Genomic DNA, 21,566 nt, shown 5'->3' with positions numbered 1-21,566 from the left:
ACAGGGCTACCTGCTTTATGTCCTCCCCCTCACTCCCCGCTCAGGGACAGACTGCAGCCCGGGATTGAGAATCAGATAACCCCCTTTTTCTCCTAAGTTGCTTCTGCTTGGGATGTTTATCTCAGCAACAGAAATGAAAGCAGCACAGCTCTCTGTGGGGGCTCGGTAGGTGAGGGAGGGTTTCCTGTGTGTGGTTAAACTTGTGGGGATAGTAGCTGATGAAACAGTCACACACTGGATCAGCGGTTGCTCTAAGTTCCCCAGGAGTTGCTGGCCTTGGTTAGAAGCAAAGTGTCAGTAAGGTCATGGTCCAGGCTGGGCAGAGAGCCAACTATTAGGTGCTTGCTGTGTATGCATGAAGACTAGAACCCACATAAAAAGCCAGGCGTGATGGCATGACCCAGCACTGGGGAGGCACAGATGGGACAGTCTAGCCTAACCAGTCTCAGGAAGTGAAGTGTTGTGGTGGCAAAGTTTAGATTTAAAAAAACAGGACAAAACAAGATAGACAGTGTCCAAGGAGGAACCGTTCCTGACATCATCCTCTGACCTCCATACACATGTGTACATACGTGTCACATAAAGGACCATGATCCACATAGTCAGAACTTCCTTTCCCCTCTCAATATAAACCTAGTGAAGCTGCTGACGGGCAGCCCCTCCCCTGGTGCTGATGGCAGCATCTGGCCTTCACATATGTCCCCTAAGAGACTTATCAATCGTGTCTGCTGGCTGTAGTCATCAGTACCCGTCTTCCCTCTGCGTCTTCAGGTGAGCCCTGACTGGCCAGCAGACCTTAGTGACGGCTGTGGGTCTCCATCACAGACCTGCCCTAGCACCCCCACTCCCCGCCTCTCAAGTGTTCTCTTCATCTAGAACTCAGTTCCTCACGTCTGCATTTAACTGCTGAGCCATCCCCGATCCTAGAATACCACCATTGCTCATTCATTCTTTGAGTCTTCCTGAATGCCATCCCCCTGCCCCGGCACACTCCTGCCTGAGGCTCTGCGCCCTGCTGAGTTGTGTGCTGGAGGTCCCCCTGGTTGGATAGCTACGGTGCTGCCCTTACTGTTTTACGTGGTAATGAAGTCTGTTCCCTCACGAACTCAAGTGCACTCCATGCCTGGCTGCTCCGCCCTCATTCCTGCTGGTACCCCCGCTTACGTCCACAAAGGGCCTTGCAGTGTGTAAAGCAGCTCCCTCCACACAGGCCCCTCAGCCCCCTGGCGACCCTGCATGCCAATGCTATTGCTGGACAGAAAAGAGCACAGACTGACATTTTCGACACCAGTGACTGCTGGGACTGGACATAAGCAACAGTGACCATGATGTTAAAGTTTAGTCAGATGAGGAGACACGGTCGCTCTGTCCTGTTCACCACCTGCACTGTTGACATACATGGCAGAAACATGCTGTGTTCTACAGCACTGTGACCTGGAGACGGTTACTTACATGGTTTGTTCAGAAGCACTCTGCTTTCTATACAGAAGGTGTAGTCTGGCCCAGGTGAGTTTCTCATTCCATTTAGAAACATCCTTTTGACAAAGACCTTTTGACAGAAATGTCATTTGATTTTTTTTTCTTTTTTTTTCTTTTTTTTTGCTTGTTTTTACTTACATCCTTTAAATTTCAGGCATGATTTCTGATTTAGTCAGAGGGAAGCTGTGATTTCAGGATATGTTCAGATTAATGGATGAATAGGTAACCATTTCTTCATCCTTGCATTTCAGCTACACACACCTAATATTAGGACGCACCCTAATATTAGTGTCCCCTGAAGACAGATGGCTACAAAATGGCCTTTCAGGATTTGCCGTGTAGCATGTATTGCACATTGTCTGAAAAAAGATGAATCCTTTGCTGTTTCTCTTTCTCATTTTTCACGTTTCTCATAAATTCCATTTTCATCATGTACAATAGGTATTGAATTACAGTGCTCTCTAGGACAGCAAATTGGAGGGAAGGGGACTGTGGCACCACCAAGCCTCTGGCATAATTTGGTTTTTGCTCTAAGTGGCTGCCGGGCTTCACGGTTCCTGTGGGAAATCATTTTGTACCGGTGGAGCTGCAGGTGCAGCTGCTCGGGGGCTCCACTTCCAGGGCTCCCCCTCTGGGGCTCCACTTTTGGGGGTCCCCCTCTGGGGCTCCACTTCTGTTGCACGTGACTTATGACGTAACCTTCTCTTCACGACACAGGTTGATGCCCGAAAATCCCCTCCCTCCATGGTTGATCGACTGCAGAGGCAAATCATTATCGCCGACTGCCAGGTCTACCTGGCTGTGCTTTCATTTGTGAAACAGGAGCTGTCTGGTGAGTGGAAGCTTTTTTTTAATGAGGTTCACTAGCCAGAGGGCGCAATCGGGAATACTTCAATTTCTCTCTCTCTTTTAAAATTTTACTTAGACTCTGAAAATCGGCACACAGCAGGGCCTTTGGGTGGGGACATTGCTGGTTTGCTACTTAGGAACTGGAAATCGTGGGTGCTTAGTGTATACCCAGAAGAGGCCTGAAGTCTGCATTTCAGTCAGGATAGCTGTCTTTCTTAGAGAGTTGCTAATGTCTTTCACATATGGGGGGCATCCAGTAGTGCCTTGGTCAGCAGGTTGTACATACTGCTCTTTAAAATGAAATAAAACTGGCTTCAGTTTCAGCGCTCTGTCAGTGTCAAGTGCGTGAGGGATGGCTTGGTGCTGTGCTTCGGAGCCCGCTATCACTGCCAGCTTAACGAGGCCTGTGCCCGTGTTGTCACTGGTTTGTCCGGCACTTTTCTCCAGGTTTTTGCTGCTTTCATTTCTTGGGTAGAATGAATTCAGATAGTCTGGCGTAGCATACTGGTAGACAGATTTCCTGGTCTGCTGATGTCCCTTACATCCTGACTGCAGGAAGCTGTCACATGCCTGGACAGGCTTTACCTATGGGGCAAAATAAGGGAAGAGAAGACTAAGAGGAAATAGATTCAGATTCATACTCAGGAACTTGTTTTCTCTCAGGCCTTAAATGAAAATGACTTTTTTTTTCTCCCTGTGAAATATAACTTATACATTCCTTTCTAGACAACTGGAAACCATTTTCTCCTTTTTCCTTGTTTCCATTTCTGTCTTTTACTCTATGCTGTTTCTGTTCAACTTCAGTTGGAAGGGAATTTAACTTCATTTTGACTTCTAACAGTTGAACTTCCAAAACATTTATTCTTCTTTGAGACTATGTCCTATGATGTGCTTCACCATTTGCTCTGGTTCTTTTACCCCCTGTAACTTTTTCTTGTCACTCAGCTCCTCTCTAACATGGCAACTGTAACCTGTTGAGACCACAGCATGACTGTAAGTCGGTAAAGGTGAGGTGCCCCTCCCGTACCCTGCCATATCTGCCGTTTCAGAACTGTGTGTTGATACATAGGGCCAGCAGACCTCACGGACACTGCAGTCCAGAGTTCTTATTCCCTTATTTGATATTCTTTTTCTGATGTCCAAGAATTCTTGTGAGGAACTCATTTTAGGCATTAAAAAACTGCATCTTGCCAGGTGTGGTGGTGCAGGTCGTTAATTTTAGCACTGGGGAGCAAAGGCAGGAAGATCTCTGTGACTTCCAGACCAGTCTGGACTAGTTCCAGGACAGCTAGGGCTATATAAAGAGAGCCTGTCTCAAAAAAAAAAAGTATAAAGAAAATGTCTCTTAGGAGAGAAGGATAGCCAGATGTTTTGGTGCAAAGATCTCAGCTGCCCCTGAGCCCAAGGAGTTCAGGACCACCCTGGGCAGCAAAAGGGTACCCTCTCTCTAGCTCCCCTGCTCCTCCAACCCAATTTTATTTTACTTTTATTTCGGTGTGCCTGGATGTGGTTATGTACATGTGGAGTGAAGGTACCGTTGGAGCCAGAAGAGGGCGCCAGGTCCCTCAGAGCTGGAGCTAGGTGGTTCGGAGCTGCCTGAGCTGCCGAGCTGCCATCTTTCGGAAGAGCAGTACTCATTCTGAGCTGCAGGGATTCCCCAGCCCCGAGATCATTACAGGGTTAAGCAGATGTGGTGAGTTGTTTACATGTGAAAGTTAACAAAAGTTACAAAATGAATTCATCTGCCCTTCACTGGCCCACTCAGCAATTACAGAGCTCCTGAGCTCAGAGTGCAAACACAGGTGTGGGCCCCTCCTGTGGCTGTTTTTCCACCTGGAAAATGGCCAAGCATTGTGATGGAACTATCATGAAGATTTTTGTTTAGTGGACAAAAATGCCAAGTCATCACCCCTGATGTTTCCACCTGGAAGAAAATCCTCTTATTCTTTATCCTTCTCAAGGTGTTTTGTAATGAAACTGACTCTACAGTACTCTGTCTCACCTCTCTGTAGATGGCAATTTTATAGTATTGCTATGCACATTTATCGTGCAGATGGGCTGAATCAATTCCTAGTGGGCATCTGTGTGTTCTCTGCTGTGTTGTTGTTGTTGTTGTTGTTGTTATTTTCTCAGTGGAGTGGAACCTGTTTCATTTTTACCTCATGAATCCTGGGTGTGACGCTGGCTCGAGGCCATGGCTGCCTGTGCTCAGCCGTGCTTCACTGCAGAGCTGTTGCTAGTCCATCCGAGAATTGCCTTTCTCTCTAGGCTGCCTGTCAAGGTTTTTCTTCTCCTCCTCCTAGTCTAAAGGTTGTTTAATCCTGCTTGTCACAGACATTTGACAGCATTCTCGGTTTTTCTGATTTGTTAGATGTAATACTGAACTGTAAGGGAAATTCTCACCGGCCTAACAGCCTGGGGCCGTGGCCCTTTGTTTTATGAACAGCTCAGCGTTTGCTCCGAACAGTGTACCAACACAACCAACAACGAGCTTCACACAAATAATTCCTTTACTTTATTACTGGGATTCATGTCTGCTTTTGGTTTGTTTTGTTTTTCTGAGCTGGTTCCCATGCTGTAGACCAGGTTAGCCTGTAATACAGGGTCCTCCTGCCTAGGATTATGGCCATGCCATCATGCCTGGCATCTTAGGGAACATTCTAGATGGATACACTTAAAAACTAAAACCATAGACCTCTATCTTCATAGCTTTTGTCATTGCTGTGTCATCCCTCTGAGCAGTGGGCACACACTCCCAGATCTGTGAGTGGGAAAGTCTAACTTTTTAAGGAGCCCTTTGTCCACCTCACTTGACCTTATGAGGAATCCCCCATCATCTCTCCCACGCTCCAATACGACCTCTCGTCTTTGTGACTGCAGTCCAAGGGTCATTTTTTCCTCTTTCTGTGGTGAGCACACAGCTTTTGCAATAAGAAGTTCTGCTGGAAACCTACCTTGCCCACCTGGGTTTATTTTCCCGTTCCGTTCGTGTTTGAAGTCAACCGTGCGGACGGGTTGTTGTATTCTTGGCATAACAAATGCTCAGCTGGTTTTAATTACATTGCGTTGTCCCTCTTCCCACACTTTCCCATTTTGTCACAGAGTTCTGCTCAGATGTTGTCTCCTCCCCGTCAGTCTGGCTGTGTGTGCCCCCACCTCCTTGCCACGCCCCAATGCAGGTCTGTCCAGACCTTCCCTGACGTGCTTCCTGACTCCAGTGGCACTAGCCTGACTCTCAGCTGCTGGAGCCATCCTCCTTGGGTGTGGTGCAGCTGTGCCAAGCCCCTCTCCTGAGTGGCAGGTCAGAGCCCACCCCCTCCTGGCACCCTGCATGCTTGTTCCTCCAGGTTCTTTGAGACCTCCTCGGCAGCTTGTGTCTCAGTTCACACTGGCCCTCTCTAGAAACACTTCAGCCCCTTTGCCGTCCCCTCTTGCCCAGCCAAGTGTAGCCCAAGTCTTCTCCTTTCTCCATGGGCCTCATCCGTCTGGCCTGGGTGACAGGAGGGGTACCACGTGTGTGGCCGAGTGAGCAGCTCTCACGCAGCGAGGTACTTGTTCATTTATTTCTAAACCTGCCCCAGTGTCAGACTGTAAAGTCCTGGCGGGAAGGGACTCACTGGTCCGCCTGGTATGGCTCCGCCCCCACCCAGGTATTTTAGAACTTCTCGGGTGTGTGGCCTTATGTGGCAAGTGCTGGTAGCCAGCAACCAAGGAGGGAAACTTGTGGTGTAGCGGGGGGGGGGGGGGGAATGAATAAGTAAATTCAGGTTCAGGAATCCCCTGTGACAGCAGACGTCATGACAGAGGTGACAGCAGGAGCAGGTGTCCCGACCCCTGGGGAAGGCCGAGGGTCTCTGATCCTGTCCCTCTGCAGTTATAAAGAGTGAGAAGATGAGGAGGATCTAAGTGCGAGCATCCAATCCCAGCACTTCGGAGGCTGGGGTAGAAGGAGCCGCCATTTGAGGCCAGCCTAGGCCACAGCACAAGGCTGCTCAAAACAAACAAAGGAAACCAGACAACAACGGAACGGTCCGTTTTCTTCTCTGTGTCTCTGATACACGATTGGTGCCATGCCCTAGCATGTGGTCGGTGCGTATTCTGTGACTGAGAGAGAGGAACAGAGGGAGGAGGAAGCACTCAGGGAAAGAATTGCCAGTGGAGCACGGAGCCTGTAGAAGTCTCCTGGCTGTGGGTGAAGACAACTGAATCACCTGTCGCTGGCTGGGAAGACAGGTCAGTTGGTAAAGAGCTCGCCTCACAAGCCTGAGGACCTGAATTCTCTCCCCAGAGCCCACGTGGAAAAACGGGCATAGGGCTACACTCCTCCCAGATGTGATGGGAAGGTGGAGACAGGAGACCCAACGGGCCACCCAGTCTCACCTGCCCAGCAGTTTCCAGGCTGCCTCGGAGACGGTAGATAAGGTCCCTGGGAAGCAATGCCAGGGTGTCCTCTGGCCTTCACGTGCACATGCTGACATACCCACACAACCGTGCCAACACTGAGACACACACGAGCACATGTACATGTGCACATATCCACACGCACATTCTTTTTTCCTCCAAAGCTTTGTTCCTTCAGAGTCTGGCCCTCCATTGTGGGACTCCCCAGCCTCCTTGGGACACGTGATTAGGTGAGTTTCAGTCTTACGGCAGGCGCTCCTGCCGGACATGGTCCCCATGGAAAATTCATTCAAGACCCACGGAGTGTCAATGGGTGCTTGCATTTTCTAAGTTGCCCTTTCCACTGTGTGTGGGGACTTCCTGAGGCCCCTCCTTATCTCCCCTCGGATTGACGCCTCATCCTCACAGGGTAGGACAAATGGTCCGTGGTTTCTCCCTCTTTCCGCCTTCTCCCCCAGGGCAGAGAGATCACAGCAGCTGAATGATTTATATCTGCCCTTTCCGAGGAGCCGGCAGAAGGTCAGGCTGTGGCCCCGGAACGCTGTGTCTTCTGCTGGATGGAAGGAGAGTGCTCTTTGGAGGCCTTGCTGGGTTATATAGCTGGGCAGTCCCCCAAGCCGAGCCTGTCCCCTGCAGAGCTGGGTGCCTAGAGCCAGCCCTCACTCTGACTGCCTGATCTGGAGCTTTCAGAAGCGTCCTGTGCTAGGGACAGGGAGGAGAGCAACTCCTGGAGAGTGGGTTTCATCACCAAGGTGAATCGGTGTACTTCTTCCTCCATGTTAGCCTTCCTAATCTTGACTAGTCCAATTACATCTCCAGTTTCTTGTTTTGTTGTTCTTTTACTGCCTCAGCTTAAAGTTCCCTGACTTTGTGTGTCCCTGTACAGTTTATCCCCACAGACATTGGGATCGGTGTGCTACCTTAGGCATGAAATTCACTGTATTTTTATCTTATAGGAGTGGGGTTTTTGCTGCGTGGCATTCGGTTTTGCTTTGTTGACTGACTTCTCTGCAGATGGGAATGAACAGCTGTTTCTGTTGGTCGCCATCGCTTCATGCGTTTCTCTCATTGCTCGGCTGATCTAGATCATTACTCGTCATTTCCCAAGTGTGGCCATTGCCCATGTTTCTGTAGCTATTCGGCTTCCCCCGGCAGGACTTGAGCCTATGGCTCACAGTGTCCTCCTCTCTACCCTAGAAAGAAGGTCCTTGTCACACACCTCTTCACCTCCTCCCCAATGCTGCCTTCTCATAAATGAAGATTCTACTTCTTTAATAAGGAAAACTGGGGGTAAAGTGGAGCTGAGTTTTCCTCTCCCAATTTCCAGATCAGAATGGAGAGAGAAAGGATATGACATACATTACATGGGGTGGGGAGAATGTTGAGAAAATAAAAAGGGAGCATTTCACCCCTAAGCTCAGTATTTGTTTAGGGAGGGGCAAAAAAATAAAAAATAAAATCAAAAACAAACAAACAAACAAAAAACCCCGGGAAACAAAAAACAAAACAAAACAACAACAACAACAACAACAAAAAAAACAAATCACTGCAGTTCCTAAAGGAGAGATTTGTCTGAAGTGAGATGTCCGAGCAGTAAGTTCTTCTGTTACCTTGAACTAAATATGATGTTTTAAGCAATGCTAGTTTCATAATGAGACATTTAGCCAGGCTTTGAGTGCTTACGTTTGTTATTGCACTTATTTATTTTGTTTATGGAAGGGTTGGGGAAGTGCATGACACACACCCCCAAGTGCCCGTGGGGGTCAGAGGACGGCTTGCAGGAATCAGTTTTCCTACCAGCACAGGTCCCTGGGATCAAACTCAGGTTGGTCAGGCTTAGGGCCAGTTCCCTCGTCGCCTTCCTTTCCCTTCTCTTCCCCTCTCCTCTCCTCAGCCCTCTCTTGCTTCCCTTTTTAGTTTTTCTTCCCTCCCTCTGTTTGAAGTCCTCACATGTCACACTCTGGTCACGGACTGTAGGGTGTAACTCCCAGGAAGCAGGTGTGAGGTTCAGGGAGGGCTGATACCAGCATGTTTGCAGGTGTTTGCTCTTGTCAGTCTCTTGCCACTTGCCCTGTATCACGATCCGAATGCAAACGCTATTGCTGGGTTTTTGAATTCCTCTCTCCCCTTCTCTTCGCAGCCTACATAAAAGGTGGGTGGATCCTTAGAAAAGCCTGGAAGATTTACAACAAGTGCTATGTGGACATCAATGCCCTTCAGGAGCTCTATCAGAAGAAGCTGACGGAAGAGCCCTTGTCTTCTGATGCTGCAAATGATAACCACATTGTGGCTGAAGGGGTGACTGAGGAGTCCCTAAACAGACTGAAAGGTGCTGTTAGCTTTGGATATGGCCTTTTTCACCTTTGCATATCCATGGTGCCCCCAAACCTGCTCAAAATCATCAACCTGCTGGGGTTTCCCGGAGACCGCCTGCAGGGCCTTTCTTCACTGACGTACGCAAGCGAGAGTAAGGACATGAAGGCCCCTTTAGCTACGTGAGTAGCTATAATGCTTTGGTACATGTAGTAGTGAGAATAAGTGGACAGCAGTGGAAACTGCAAAGGAAACTTCAGGAAAGGTGCTGGTTGGTTGATCAGGACCCTGTGCCTGTCACATGTGCCTGTCATACAGGGTCAAGGAGCGTGTTCTGTGTTTGTGATGCTGGATAATCCTGTTAGCCAGGGAGCTGGGGGACTGTTTAAGTCTCCTGAATCCTGTATTTGTTAGTCCCTTGTTTTTTATGTGTGTTTTATTTGTTAGATCCTTATATGCATAGGGGAGCATCTGTGTGTGTGTGTGTGTGTGTGTGTGGCATGCCTGTGTACACGGAGACCAAAGAACAACCTCGGGTGCCATCCTCAGAGACAGGCTCCTTGAGACAGCATCCCTCATTGGCTTAGAGCTGACCTAGTAGTCTAGGCTAGCCCAGGCACCTAGCTGCCTGCCTCTCCTCAGCACTGGAGTTATGAGCATGTGTTGCCAGGTCTGTATTTCTATGTGGGTTCTGGGCACATATGTTAGGTCCTCATTTTTGGTAAGCAGTTTCCCAGCTGAGCTATCTCCCCAGCCAGCCCCAAAGCCAGTGTTTTAAACAGTGAGCTGGCCCATTGTCCAGCCTTTTCCACAGTCTCTACGATGTACACTTCTCATTGTATTTGAATTTACAAGATCAGATTTTGTGTGGTTCTAAAATCTTTGTCCTTAGAACGTACACAAATGTTGGCTGATTTTCCTCGGTGCTTCTAGTTAGTTGGGATAGTTTAGATTTCTCTCAGCATCCCACCAAACTGAGTCATATGAACAGTAAGATGATTAAACATAATTTGAACTTTTTAATCCGGGGAAGGGGGCTGGAGAGGTAGCTCAGCAGTTCAGAGCACTGGCCGCTCTTACAGAGGATTCAGGCTTAGTTTCCAGCACCCACCTGGAAGCTCACGACCTCTGACTCCAGTTCCAGGGGATCTGATGGCCTCTGCTGGCCTCCATGGACACTGCAAAATGTAGTAAACTTGGATGCATGCAGGCAAAACACACCCACACACAGAGAAAGAATGCTTTAACATTTTAATCTGGACAGTAACCACTGTTCTTAGATTAAGCTGTTTGACCAGAGGCTAGTCTTGTTTGTCTGACATGACACTGTTGTGACAAAATGTTCTCCCTCCTCTACCATGTCACAAAAGACCTCAGTTCTACATGTTAGCACTGAAGGGTTGAAAGTCATGTAAAAACCTTGGGAAACAGCTTTACTCCCTCCTCCCCAGGCACTAAGCTGTACAAACAGTGGCTCTTATGAATTACTATTATTAACAGGTTTGTAATTTGTGGTCATTCCTTGCCTATGGCTTCCTATTGTCTTGTTTATCTCTGAAGAGGGGATCGGAATGAATTCTGCAGATGAATATGTTCTCCATAAGAAGATTAAATTTACCAGTACACTACATGTAACATTCACATGAAAGTATTTGATGTGCTGGTTAAATGCTTGTCTGTGTTTATTAAAGCAGATCTCGGTAGTGATTTTACTCCTGTGCCTAGTTTATTTTAACTAACTTGAACTTAGATAATTGTAAGGAATTTATATATTTCCATTATTTAACATCCTCAAAGGTTGGGAAAGGGGCCCTTAATCTGTTCCTCTCAGTTATTTTCATGCTTGTATCTAATTTGTAACTGTGGATTCTACATTTAAACCTAGAGTCACGCGCACACACACACACACACACACACACACACACGTATGTATGTATATTTTAAGACAGGGATAGGGACTCGCTATGTAGCCCTCTTTATGCAGGACAGGTTGGCCAGGAACACAGAAATCCACCTGTCTCTACTTCCCAAGTGCTGGGATTAAAGGCATGAGCCGCCACCTGGCCTGCACCCTGCCTTTTATGAGCGCAGTAGGAGCCACATTTTACTTCTACAAAATGTAAAGACTTTTATTACAGAGAGACAATAACTCAATGGTGACTGTCTTCATTTTGTGCCTGGGCTGAGTGGGGTAGGGGTTCCAGCTGCTTCAGTCAGTAACGATACAGCTGGAGGCCTTAGAACAGCCGAATGCCTCTGCTTCGTTTTTCTCCTCGTCACAGCATAGGGGACCGTTGATGGATGCCTTGTGCTAAAGTAGCAACTTACCAGATATGGACAGAAGTAAAAGTGAGGACACACTCTGACTGTACTGTTTGAAATATCGTACAGGGAGATTTTACTGGGAAAAGTCAGTTTTGGAAGGGCATATGCTGATTGTCATTTTGAAACCAGAACTCTTGCTCAGGGTCTTCCTGTCTCCTGCAGGTTAGCGCTGCTGTGGTACCACACTGTGGTCCGCCCGTTCTTCGCCTTGGATGGCAGTGACAACAAGGCAGGCCTGGGTGAAGCTAAGGAAATTCTTCTCAAAAAGGAATCTGCTTACCCGAACTCTTCCCTCTTCATGTTCTTCAAGGGACGGATCCAGCGATTAGAGGTAGGGCACCTTCTCCAGCCTCCTAACTGCACTGTGATGACCACGCCTCTGGTTTCTGCTCAGGGACACTGTGCATGGGCCAGAATATCATTGGCCCCGGGGGCATCATGTCTCCTGGTGACTTCTGTTCCATCAAGGCTGCGGAGGACCCTCCCAGTCAGTTGCTTTCTGTTCGGGGGACAGGGCAAAGCTGGGTACATCCACATTGGTAATGAGAGTGATTAGTAGCTTCAGGCACAAGGTAGACTGCACTCATTTAGGTGAAGGACACAAAATATAACCTTTCCCCACACTGAGTTAGTAAAGGTCTTAGCGAACGGTTGACTTATACCATGAAATCATCAGCTTTGAAATGAATTTTGCTTTTTTCCAAGTGTTCATCTATATGTGCCGGGTGCTTTCCTCACAGTCCCATTCTCAGAGTCAGCACGAAACAAAACTGTCACCTTCACCTCAGGTCACAGAAAGGGAAAACGAGGAACCAAGGAGGCTCTGGTAATTTCCCCCCAGGAGCGCAGGCTCTTTCTCCAAACCCAGAGCATGCCCTCGCTTTGGAGAGCCCCACTTCTCCTGTGGATCCTTTGTCTTGTTCAGGGCATGGGGAACCGTGGGCAGATGACGAGGTTGCACAGACATCTGAATGAAGGTGGTTGCTCCTGCTGCACGGACCTCCCATTTTATTGACAACCATTTGTTGTCAGGAAAGCAGCTGGAAGCTTCAACACTCAGCCCTCCAGCTGTCAGAGGTCAGCCCCAAGCCAAGAAGGGACTTTCTTCGGACCGCCAGCTCCCACATAATGACAGAGAGATATTATATTCATTATAAGCTTAGGCAGATTACATTTATTATAAGCTGAAAAGATTCTTAGCTCTTCTAACCCAACAATACTGTCCCGGCCTATGCCACAGGGTCTGTTCCCTCTCCTCTGTACCTTAGTCCCAGCACCTGTTTCTCTCTCAGCGCCCGGCTGGTGACTCTTGTGTCGCATTCTTTCCCACAGTTTTTATCTCTGCCGGATAGCCCCGCCGTTCTCTCCTGCCTCAGCTGTTGGCTGTTCAGCTCTTAATTAAACCAATCAGAAGACGTTGGAGGGGCTGTTTACAAAATACGGTGCAGCATAGGAATGACAGTACAAATGTCCCGTGCATGCTCAGCCCTCTCCTGGTACAGAAGTCAGCTTCTGAGTAATACAAGGACAGTCTTTACACAAAGATCACCCCAACACCAAGCCACCTCGGGAGGTGGGGGGCTTTCCTGCCGAGCGTTGCTTTCTGGGCTTAAGGGTGGTTTGGTCGTTTTCTGGTGGCGCCCGGTGTCATATGGAAGACTTGTGCAGTCGTTCGTTCTCCAGTGTGGCTCTTCTTCCTGAGCACTGGAAGAAGAGCCAGCTACTTCTGGTCTCACTGGACATACTGGGCTTTGTGGTTTTGTGACATTAACACGCGTTTGTGTGTGCGGCTACTGGAATTCACGTGCACACTGCCTGGTGAGGGGTCGGGGACACGTGCTACATATGGTATATGTGAGGAGGTCAGAGGACACCATAATGGAACCAGTTCTCCTCCCGCTTTTACGTGGAGCTCAAATTGAGGTCACTAGACCTGAGTGGCAAGTGCCTTCTCCCACTCAGCTGCCCCCCAGGTGTGGGCTTTGCCTTGCTCTTGGACTCTGCTGCTGTGAGTAACCTTTTGTCCAGCAGCACTAGGAGTTGAACCCAGGGCCTCGCACAGGCTGAGTGAGTGCCCAGCAGTGAGCTGCAGCCTCAGTCCTCTTCATAAGTTTAATTCTCTAAGCCCTGGATGTTACGTAGCCCAGGTTAGCCTGGAACTCACTAAACAGCCCAGGCAAGCCCTCAATCATTTTATCTTCTTGCCTTGATTCCCTGAGTGTTGGGATTACAGGCATGTGCCATCATGCCCACGTTTGAGATTACACTGATAATTTATTTTTGAAGCATAGTAGAAATTCCCACATATGATTACTTAAACATATTAGTTTTCATCTTGATGTCTTGAAACTTTCTGTTTGTACTCAGGCTCATGAGCTTAGGGTCTGAGTTCTCCTTTCTCTCTCTCTCTGTCTCTCTGTCCCTCTCTCTCTCTTGGTTTTTTTGAGATAAGGTTTCTCTGTATAGCCTTGTCTATCCTGGACTTGATTTGTAGACCAGGCTGGCCTTGAACTCACATATATCTGCCTGACTCTGTCTCCCTGAGTGCTGGGATTACAGGCCTGCGTCCTCACACCTGCCCTTTTCTTTTTCTTACAATGTAATTCTGACTTGTGGTTGGAATGGGAATGGCCCCATAAGCTCATACGTTTTAACATTTGGTCCAGTTTGTAGAGCTGTCTGGGAAAGATTAGGAGACATGGCCTTCTTGGAGAAAGTGTGTCACTGGGGGCAGGCCTTGAGATTACAAAAGGCAGGTGTGACTTTCTCAGCTCACCGCCTCCTCATTGTGTCTCAAGGCACGAGCTCTCAGTTGTCCCTGCCACGTGCCTTTGTTCCACCACCACAGACTTCAACCTCTGAAGCCATGAGCCCTTCTGCTTTCTTTTATAGCTTGTCTTGGTCGTGGTGTTCTGTCACAGCAATAGATCAGTAACCAGGGCATGATCCAGCTTGTGTGCCTTCACAACTGTTTTCTAGTGTTCTTTTCTTTCAAACATGGGGACTTGTGCCTACCTGTAGGGAGCGATGTCAGGTTACTGCAGTACCTCTCTTCCCTTAGGTTCATGCAGGAAGCCATGAAATGGAAATTTTTCGATTGAGTCTATCTTCTCCAGAGATTATTTCTGAGGTGGAAGTGGAGGATAAGATGAGTGGTGTGTGTGTGTCTATGTGTCTGTGTTGAAGTTTTTTTCTCCCTGCCCCAAGCTCTCAGAATAATGACTCATGAGACTCAAATATATTTACAGATTCCTAAGCCATATAGCTAGGCTTTTCTCTGACTAGGTCATAACTTAAAATAACTTATTTATATTAATTTACATTCTGCCTCGTGGCTGGTTACCTGTGCTCAGGTACCATGTATCTGTCCTCCACACATCTTACCAGCTGAATTTGCTGCAGCTGGCTCTATCCCAGAATCCTTTCTGCTTGCTGGCTGTCCCACCTCCTATTTCCCTGCCTCAGCTATGGGCCTTTTTTTTTTTTTTTTTTTTATTGACAGGTGATGCTTCCATACAGACACAAGAGATTCATTCTACGTACTTCTATGTGTATCTTTTTGTGTATGTGTCTGTGTGTGTGTATCTATGTGTCTGTAAGTATGTATGTGTTGCTTTGAACTGAACGTAGGGCCTCATGAATTTCACAAGTGCTCTGAACATTGAGCTGTATTCTCAACTTTATAGCTTTTGAGTAACTTTGATTATCACAATACAGGTTGGACATTCCTAGTTCCAAAAGCTACACATTTCAAAATTTAAAACTTTCTGAGTATCATCATGAGGGAAATACTGCACCTGACCCCATGTCATGGGTCACAGTGAAAACCCGGTGCACTATAATAATGTATAAAATCATCTTCAGGAGGCTGGAGAGTTGGCTTGGCAGTTACAAACACTCACTGCTCTTTCAGAGGATCCAAGTTTAAATCCTGGTGCACACATGGAGGGCAGACTTACAGCCTCTGTAACTCCAACTGCAGGGAATCTGACAGCCCCTTCTGGCTTCCACAGATAGCCACACATATGTGCACATGTGTACACATGAATAAAAAAATCTGAAGTTAATTATTAGTTGAGCTCTGAATGTAATTGTGGGTGCATGTGAGACAGAAATAAACTTTGTACCTAGATGTGGGCCCTCTCTCTCAAAACATCTTTTTAAAATATATACACATATCCTCAAACGTGAAACAGTGTGCTGAAATTAGAGGCAGGCCGATACCGCAGCACACCCACCCAGCTTCTAATCGTATCCTGGGCTTTGAACTCTGTTCCTCAGATGTAGGAGGCAACTGCTTTACCTTGTGAGTCATCTCCTAGTCTAGATACAGAATTTCCCATGAATCTTCATTCAGTTAAGCTTATGTTAGTGTCAAGACTATTAAAATACGATGAGAAATTTTCTTGATTGTTTTTAGATTCATTTTCATATTTCAATTGTGTGTGTATGTGTGTACCCGCGGAAGCTGGAGGTATTAGCTCCCCCTGGAAGTGCAGTTCCAGTGGCAGTGTGCCAGCTGACGCGGGGCTGGCATTTGAACTGTGTCCTCTAAGGGCAGTGCTTGTGCTCTAACCTCTCAGCCGTCTCCACCTCCTTGACTATTTTAAAAGGCCAGGGACAGTATATATTTTAACAAATCATCCTTATGTTTCTCTAGTTTTTCCTTTAAATAATGTATTTGCCCATTTTCTGTTCTTGTTCAGCGTTCACAATTAAAATTGTCTATTACGTATTTATATAGGTACTTGGTTCTGTGTATGCTTTCATGCTTTGTGAGAGCTTTCATGCTTTATATGATACAGCAGCTTCATAATCTAGCTACCTTTTAGTATTATTTACCTCTAAATAAATGTCCAACTGTTCTAGTGGATATGCAAACATCTCATGGGCTCTTATTTTGAAAGCATCTCCTAAAGTCCTGCCCGCACCTGTGGGCATCCCTTGATGGTTAGTGTTTGAAAGGTGAAGCCGGCCTAGGCCAGGATAGGCCCCCCTGTGCAGACTTGTTAAACAACCGAGAGGAGCCATTGCATGTTGGGAAGGGAAGCTATTGATCCTAGACTATCCCTTCTTACTGCATCTGAGTCCATCTCTAAAGGCAGTTCCAGGGGAGATACAAACTCACTCGATTTCAAGGCTGGCCTTCAGCAGCGTCTTGGATCAGGTGCACTGTCCTTCTGTGTTTATGCAGGTCTGTTCTGAGATCCCCTGAAGCAGCACAATCACTGGGTGCTCAAATCCCTTCTATAAAATGGCATAGGATTTGCATGTGACCTTTCTACAATTCTCCGTACGATTTAATCTCTAGTGTTATACTATGCAATACAAAATAATCTATATCATACTATGCAATACAAAATAAAGTACAAATGCTCACTAAATGGTTGCTTTACTGTATTGTTTAAGGAAAAAAAAATCTGTGTGCGGGTGTAATTTAAAGTATGTGACTTTGAGTTTGACTGAATCTGCAGGTAGGGGACCACAGAGCAACCTGTGGCTATGGTCTGTGTTGGGATTTTGATGTTGTACTGAAGAGCTTCATTTCTTTAGAGACACATTTGTACTTCAAAGATGTGATAGTAAAGAGCTGAATTGAATAAATGCAAACGAGACACAAGGCAAACTCATTTAAATGAAGCTCTGTGCTGTGGCCAGGAGAGTCAAGAGGAGGACGAGAACAGGCACTGAAGCCATGCCTAGCTGGCCCCTTCACTGTAGCCTGCCAGCATCCACATGCTTACCTCATGAGGGCAGAGTGGACGTTTCTAGGGTCAAAGGGGCGTATGGAAGAAGTTTCAATGGACTTTGTCTCTTGTTTTAGAAGTACTCATTTTACTTTATGTGTATGAGTGTTTTGCCTGCACATGTCTGAGCACTACATGCATGCAGGACCCCAGAAGGCAAGAAGAGGGCGTCAGATCCCCCTAGAGTTACAGATGTCCTCTGGAAGAGCCACCAGGGCTGAGCCATCTCTCCATGTTTGTACACGTTTGTGTCATATATGTGCACGTTGTGTGCACTTCTGAAAAGCTCTACATAGAAACAGAATGCTGCCTAAGCGCTCGGCCATCATTGAGCCTCAGGTGTCCAGGCTGCTTCAGGCTACCAGGAACTGAGTCAGGCAGTTCATGTTCCATTTGGAATGGTAAGAGTGGGGCTAGAGAGATGGCTCAGCCCTTAAGAGTTCAGTTCCCAGCACCCACATCGGGGAGCTCACAACGCCTGTAATTCCAGCTGCAAGGGATTCTCTGCCCTCATCTGGCCTCCACAGACAACTGCATTGCATGAATGTATGCCCATAGAAACACACACACACACACACACACACACACACACACACACACACACGAATGAATCCATATTTGAAATGGTAAGTTAGGTGCACAGACACAGCCCTGCTCCTGGACTGTACGGTCATCAAAGGGGTGCTGCCGTCTCCTGTTGTTGGTTGGCTTCTTGTGAGAGGCAGTGCTCTGCCTGCCCGACCAGCTAGCTGTCTTTTGAATTCCCTGCAGAGTCCCTTCCTGCTGAGCAAGGCGCAGGGAGGGGCACCGTCTGTCTGTCTGTCTGTCGTGTTTGCCGGGACTCCTTTGATGGCTAACCTTTACCTCGTGGCACTTAGGCCCAGTTCCTTCCTGAAGGGTGAGGACCCTGCTCGCATCTGGTCTCTGAAGCTCTGAGGTCGTCATGCACTGACCACCCTAGTTTGATCCCCACCGTTTCTGCCCATTTTGTCGGCCTGTTACCACAGGTGTCATCAACTAGAGCCATATTCCAGTTAGCTCTAATTGTCAACCCGACACGGCCTAGGAGAGCCTCCACTGAGGAATTGTCAAGATCAGGTTGGCCTGTGCCCGTGTCTGTGGGGCAGGTCGTCTTGATTGTTGATGGATTCCGGGGCTGTACGGCAAGGCTGGCTAAGCACGAGGCTGAGAGTGGGCCAGCAAGCAGCATTCCTCCATGGCTGGGCGTCGGGGTTCTGCTCCTGAGCCCCTCGTGGACTGTGATCAGGAAGTGTGGGCCAGGTGAGCCCCGCCCTCCACAGGCTCCTTCTGGTCAGAGTGCTGTGTCACAGCAACAGAAAGGGCAGGAGGGCGTGCAGGGACATTTTCGCTGTAACACACCCGTCCTGTGCTTCCGTTTGAATTGAATTACACTGTGAAGGTGCTTCCCGAGGGTGACGGCTCTGTGCTGCTGTTGAGCCCCCTCCCTCATGATTGTGGCGGGGACAGAAAAGCAGGTGTTGAACCCCGCGTTGACCCATCCATCAGACAGAAAGGAAGAGACCTGTGGAGATTGTAGGAGCAGGAGCCAGGGCAGAAGGACCGCAGTTGAAAGGCCGCGAGGCCCGTTACCAGGACCCTCAGTTGCAGGGCAGCAGCCTCGTCATGATACAGCGTTGTTATTTCTAGGCTCAGGAAGGAGGCAGTGCAGGAAGAGAGCTAGTCCCCTCAAGTTCGATTACTCGTCGTCTTCTTCCCTCCAGCCTGCACACGCTGCTCTTAATTACCCTCAGCAGCCAGAGAATAGGGTTGCTGCTTATTCTTAGAAGCACAGAAGCAGTTATCGATTTCATCTGGTGGGGGGGGGAGGACTGGGGGATGCATCTGTCCTCGAATCTAAGTGAGATGAAGCCATAGCGTGTGGTTTAATGAAAACAAAACTGACTGACATGACAAGGTAATAGCGACCCACACTGTTTATAAATAAACTGTGCTTGCTGCTCTCTTCGCCCCAGCCGGGCCAGCTGGAGAGACGGCTTCCACCTCTGGGCTTCCTAAGAACGCCTAAGAGGATGTGCAAGCTTCCTGCTTGCTGTATCCACCGTGGTCCCAGGGCATCGGTCAGACGCATGACCTCTGTGGATGCCCTTGACAGCAAGCAGTGTTGCTAAAGCCATCTTGCTGCTGCATAATAATGTCAGTGCCGAGTCACAAGTAGGTTGATTGTGACCGGGTGTCCTTCTGTGTGTCACAGGCAGCAAAGCAGATCCCCTGTTTTAACACACACACGCACACACACACACACACACACACACTGCACATGTGAGCACTTGCACAGACTCATGGGTTTATATTTATGTTTATTTATTTTACTTTTCTTTTTTCAAGACAGGGTTTCTCTGTGTAGTTATCCCGTAACTCACTCTGTAGGCCAGGCTGGCCCCAAACTCTGAGATCTGCCTGCCTCTGTCTCCTGGGTGCTGGGATTAAAGGCGCATGCACCACCACTGCCCAGTGTCACGTGATTATTTTAAGCTTTTAGGCAATTAAAAAAATAGCATCCCAGTTACGATCAATCTCTAAGCTGTTTCACTTCAAGTTATTTTGTAGCCTGTGACAGGCACACGTGAGATTTCATACATTTTACATACAAATCTGCCGTTCACCTGCGTCCACAGCGTCTTCAGAAACGACTGGCCCGCAGACTCATGCTTCCTTCGTCTTTCCGGTTGCCGGGCAGTCTTTGCTGGGAGGCTGAGCACTGTTGTCCAGTGCTGCTGCGAGAGGAGATGCTGCCACTTAAGGGACTTACATAGTAGTTCTCCTTTTCTTCTTGAGCATCTGCGGGTTATAACTCTAGAGGCCCTGTTAGAGCCACAGGGCGGTGACTGCTGCGTAGCTCCTGTTAAATGAAGAGAGTGCATTCAGGCGGCGTGCGGCTGGCTGCTCCCCACTGTGGGAACGAGGCGCTTGGGCGCGTGGTTTGTATATGTTCATGAAACAAAACTATGTTATGTGAAAAAAGCTGAACACAAACCCTGTGTAATCTTACGGTTCATTTTGTACGAAATCTCCATGACAGGCAAGAGTGTGGAGACAAGACAGTTATTCTATGGCGGCAGCATTCCACCCCTGCCGTTTGTGTGTGTGCCTGCGGTGCCAGGGAATGCAGGGACCTGTGTAGACGGGTGCATACGGAGGCCAGTGGTTGATGTTGGCTGCCTTCCTGGATTACTCACAGGGTCTCCCACCGAACCTGGGGCTCAAAGATTGAGCTGGGCTGGCCAGCCAGTTAGCTTCCAGGCTCCTCTTGTCTGTACCCCCAACACTTAGCCTTCAGGCTTGGGCAGCCATACCGAGCTTTTACACAGGTGCTGCTGATTGAACCCCGATTCTTCTGGTCACGTGACAAGCACTTTCTTGACTCAGCCAAGTCTCCAAATCTCCAAGTCCCCAAGTCACTCAACCCTGTGGTTGTAATTCTACCTGTGCCCCTAGTTGTACAGGGTGAAGCAAGTTATAGCGAGAACCTAAAAGATTGCATGTATTAGGAAACCCAGCATTGTAAAAGAAACTTTGATTTGCCGCTTTCAGTTGTGTTGGAGGCTTGCTGCCCCGTCTGCTAGCCCAGGCCTAGTCCTGAGAGCTTCTCACCTCCATGCGATCTAACCTAGGCCTAGAATGTTTTCAGCCTCTGAGACTTACTGCTGAATAAGCTCACCCTTATTTGTTCTTACTGTGCTTGGACTGGCTGGTTCAGCTCGGCTGTTCTGGCTCAAACTCCTCTCCCAGCTGACTTATTCAGTCTGGCTTTTCTCTTGGCTTCCGAATTGCTCTGCTTGGCCTCAAACTAACTCAAGCAATCTGTTCTACTCTCCTGGCTCCTTCTCATTCTCTGGATCATTCAGTCTTCACCTGAGTTCTCTCTGCTTACTGCCTCTTAATACTGTCCCAGTAAAAACTGTCTGCTCTCTCTGCATTGCCCATTAAGTAGCTTCCTATTAAGTAGTATCCTATTCTGTCAACGCTTTCTCTGATTCTTCACTTTTTCTGCTGCTCAATTAGACATCACTTTCAAACATGAGTGCTTCTTTCTACAAACTAACTTTACCTTCATTGTTTGGGACTAAAGGGTGTATTTATTTATTTATTACCTGGAACTTGCTCCATAGCAGGCTGGCCTTGAACTCAGATCTGCTTGCCTCTGTTAAAGCTGTATTTGTATTCCAGCCACATAACACAAGACCTAGAAGGTCCTTGGATGTGCACTCTTGCCAGAACAGCCATGTTCTGAATTAAAACTCCTCTACACAGCATTATCAAGATGGCAGTGCTCTTTCAATTGCCATCACACCCCTGTCAAGGTCCCACACAGTCACTCTCAGAACTGCGGTTTGAAGACTGGGATCTGTCCCCTCTACTGCACAGACAAACCAGCAACACTTTGTAGGCTTTTTTTTTTTTGCATATATA

At 47.9% G+C, this 21,566-nt stretch overlaps 1 protein-coding gene across 1 annotated transcript in view; it reads left to right on the top strand.

The window, feature by feature from the left end:
• Positions 1-21,566, top strand: part of Ttc39c (tetratricopeptide repeat domain 39C) — an 88,025-nt gene that overhangs the window by 43,205 nt on the left and 23,254 nt on the right. Inside the window, exons 4-6 of the mRNA XM_060377667.1 lie at positions 2,197-2,311; positions 8,870-9,224; positions 11,530-11,698. Coding sequence (XP_060233650.1) covers positions 2,197-2,311; positions 8,870-9,224; positions 11,530-11,698 — 639 coding nt within the window. The remainder of the gene's footprint in view (positions 1-2,196; positions 2,312-8,869; positions 9,225-11,529; positions 11,699-21,566) is intronic.

Source organism: Meriones unguiculatus, chromosome 2 (genome assembly GCF_030254825.1).
Source record: "Meriones unguiculatus strain TT.TT164.6M chromosome 2, Bangor_MerUng_6.1, whole genome shotgun sequence".
Lineage (NCBI taxonomy): Eukaryota > Metazoa > Chordata > Mammalia > Rodentia > Muridae > Meriones > Meriones unguiculatus.
The sequence above is the reverse complement of the archived record's forward strand: the minus strand, read 5'-3'. Positions and strand labels throughout refer to the sequence as shown.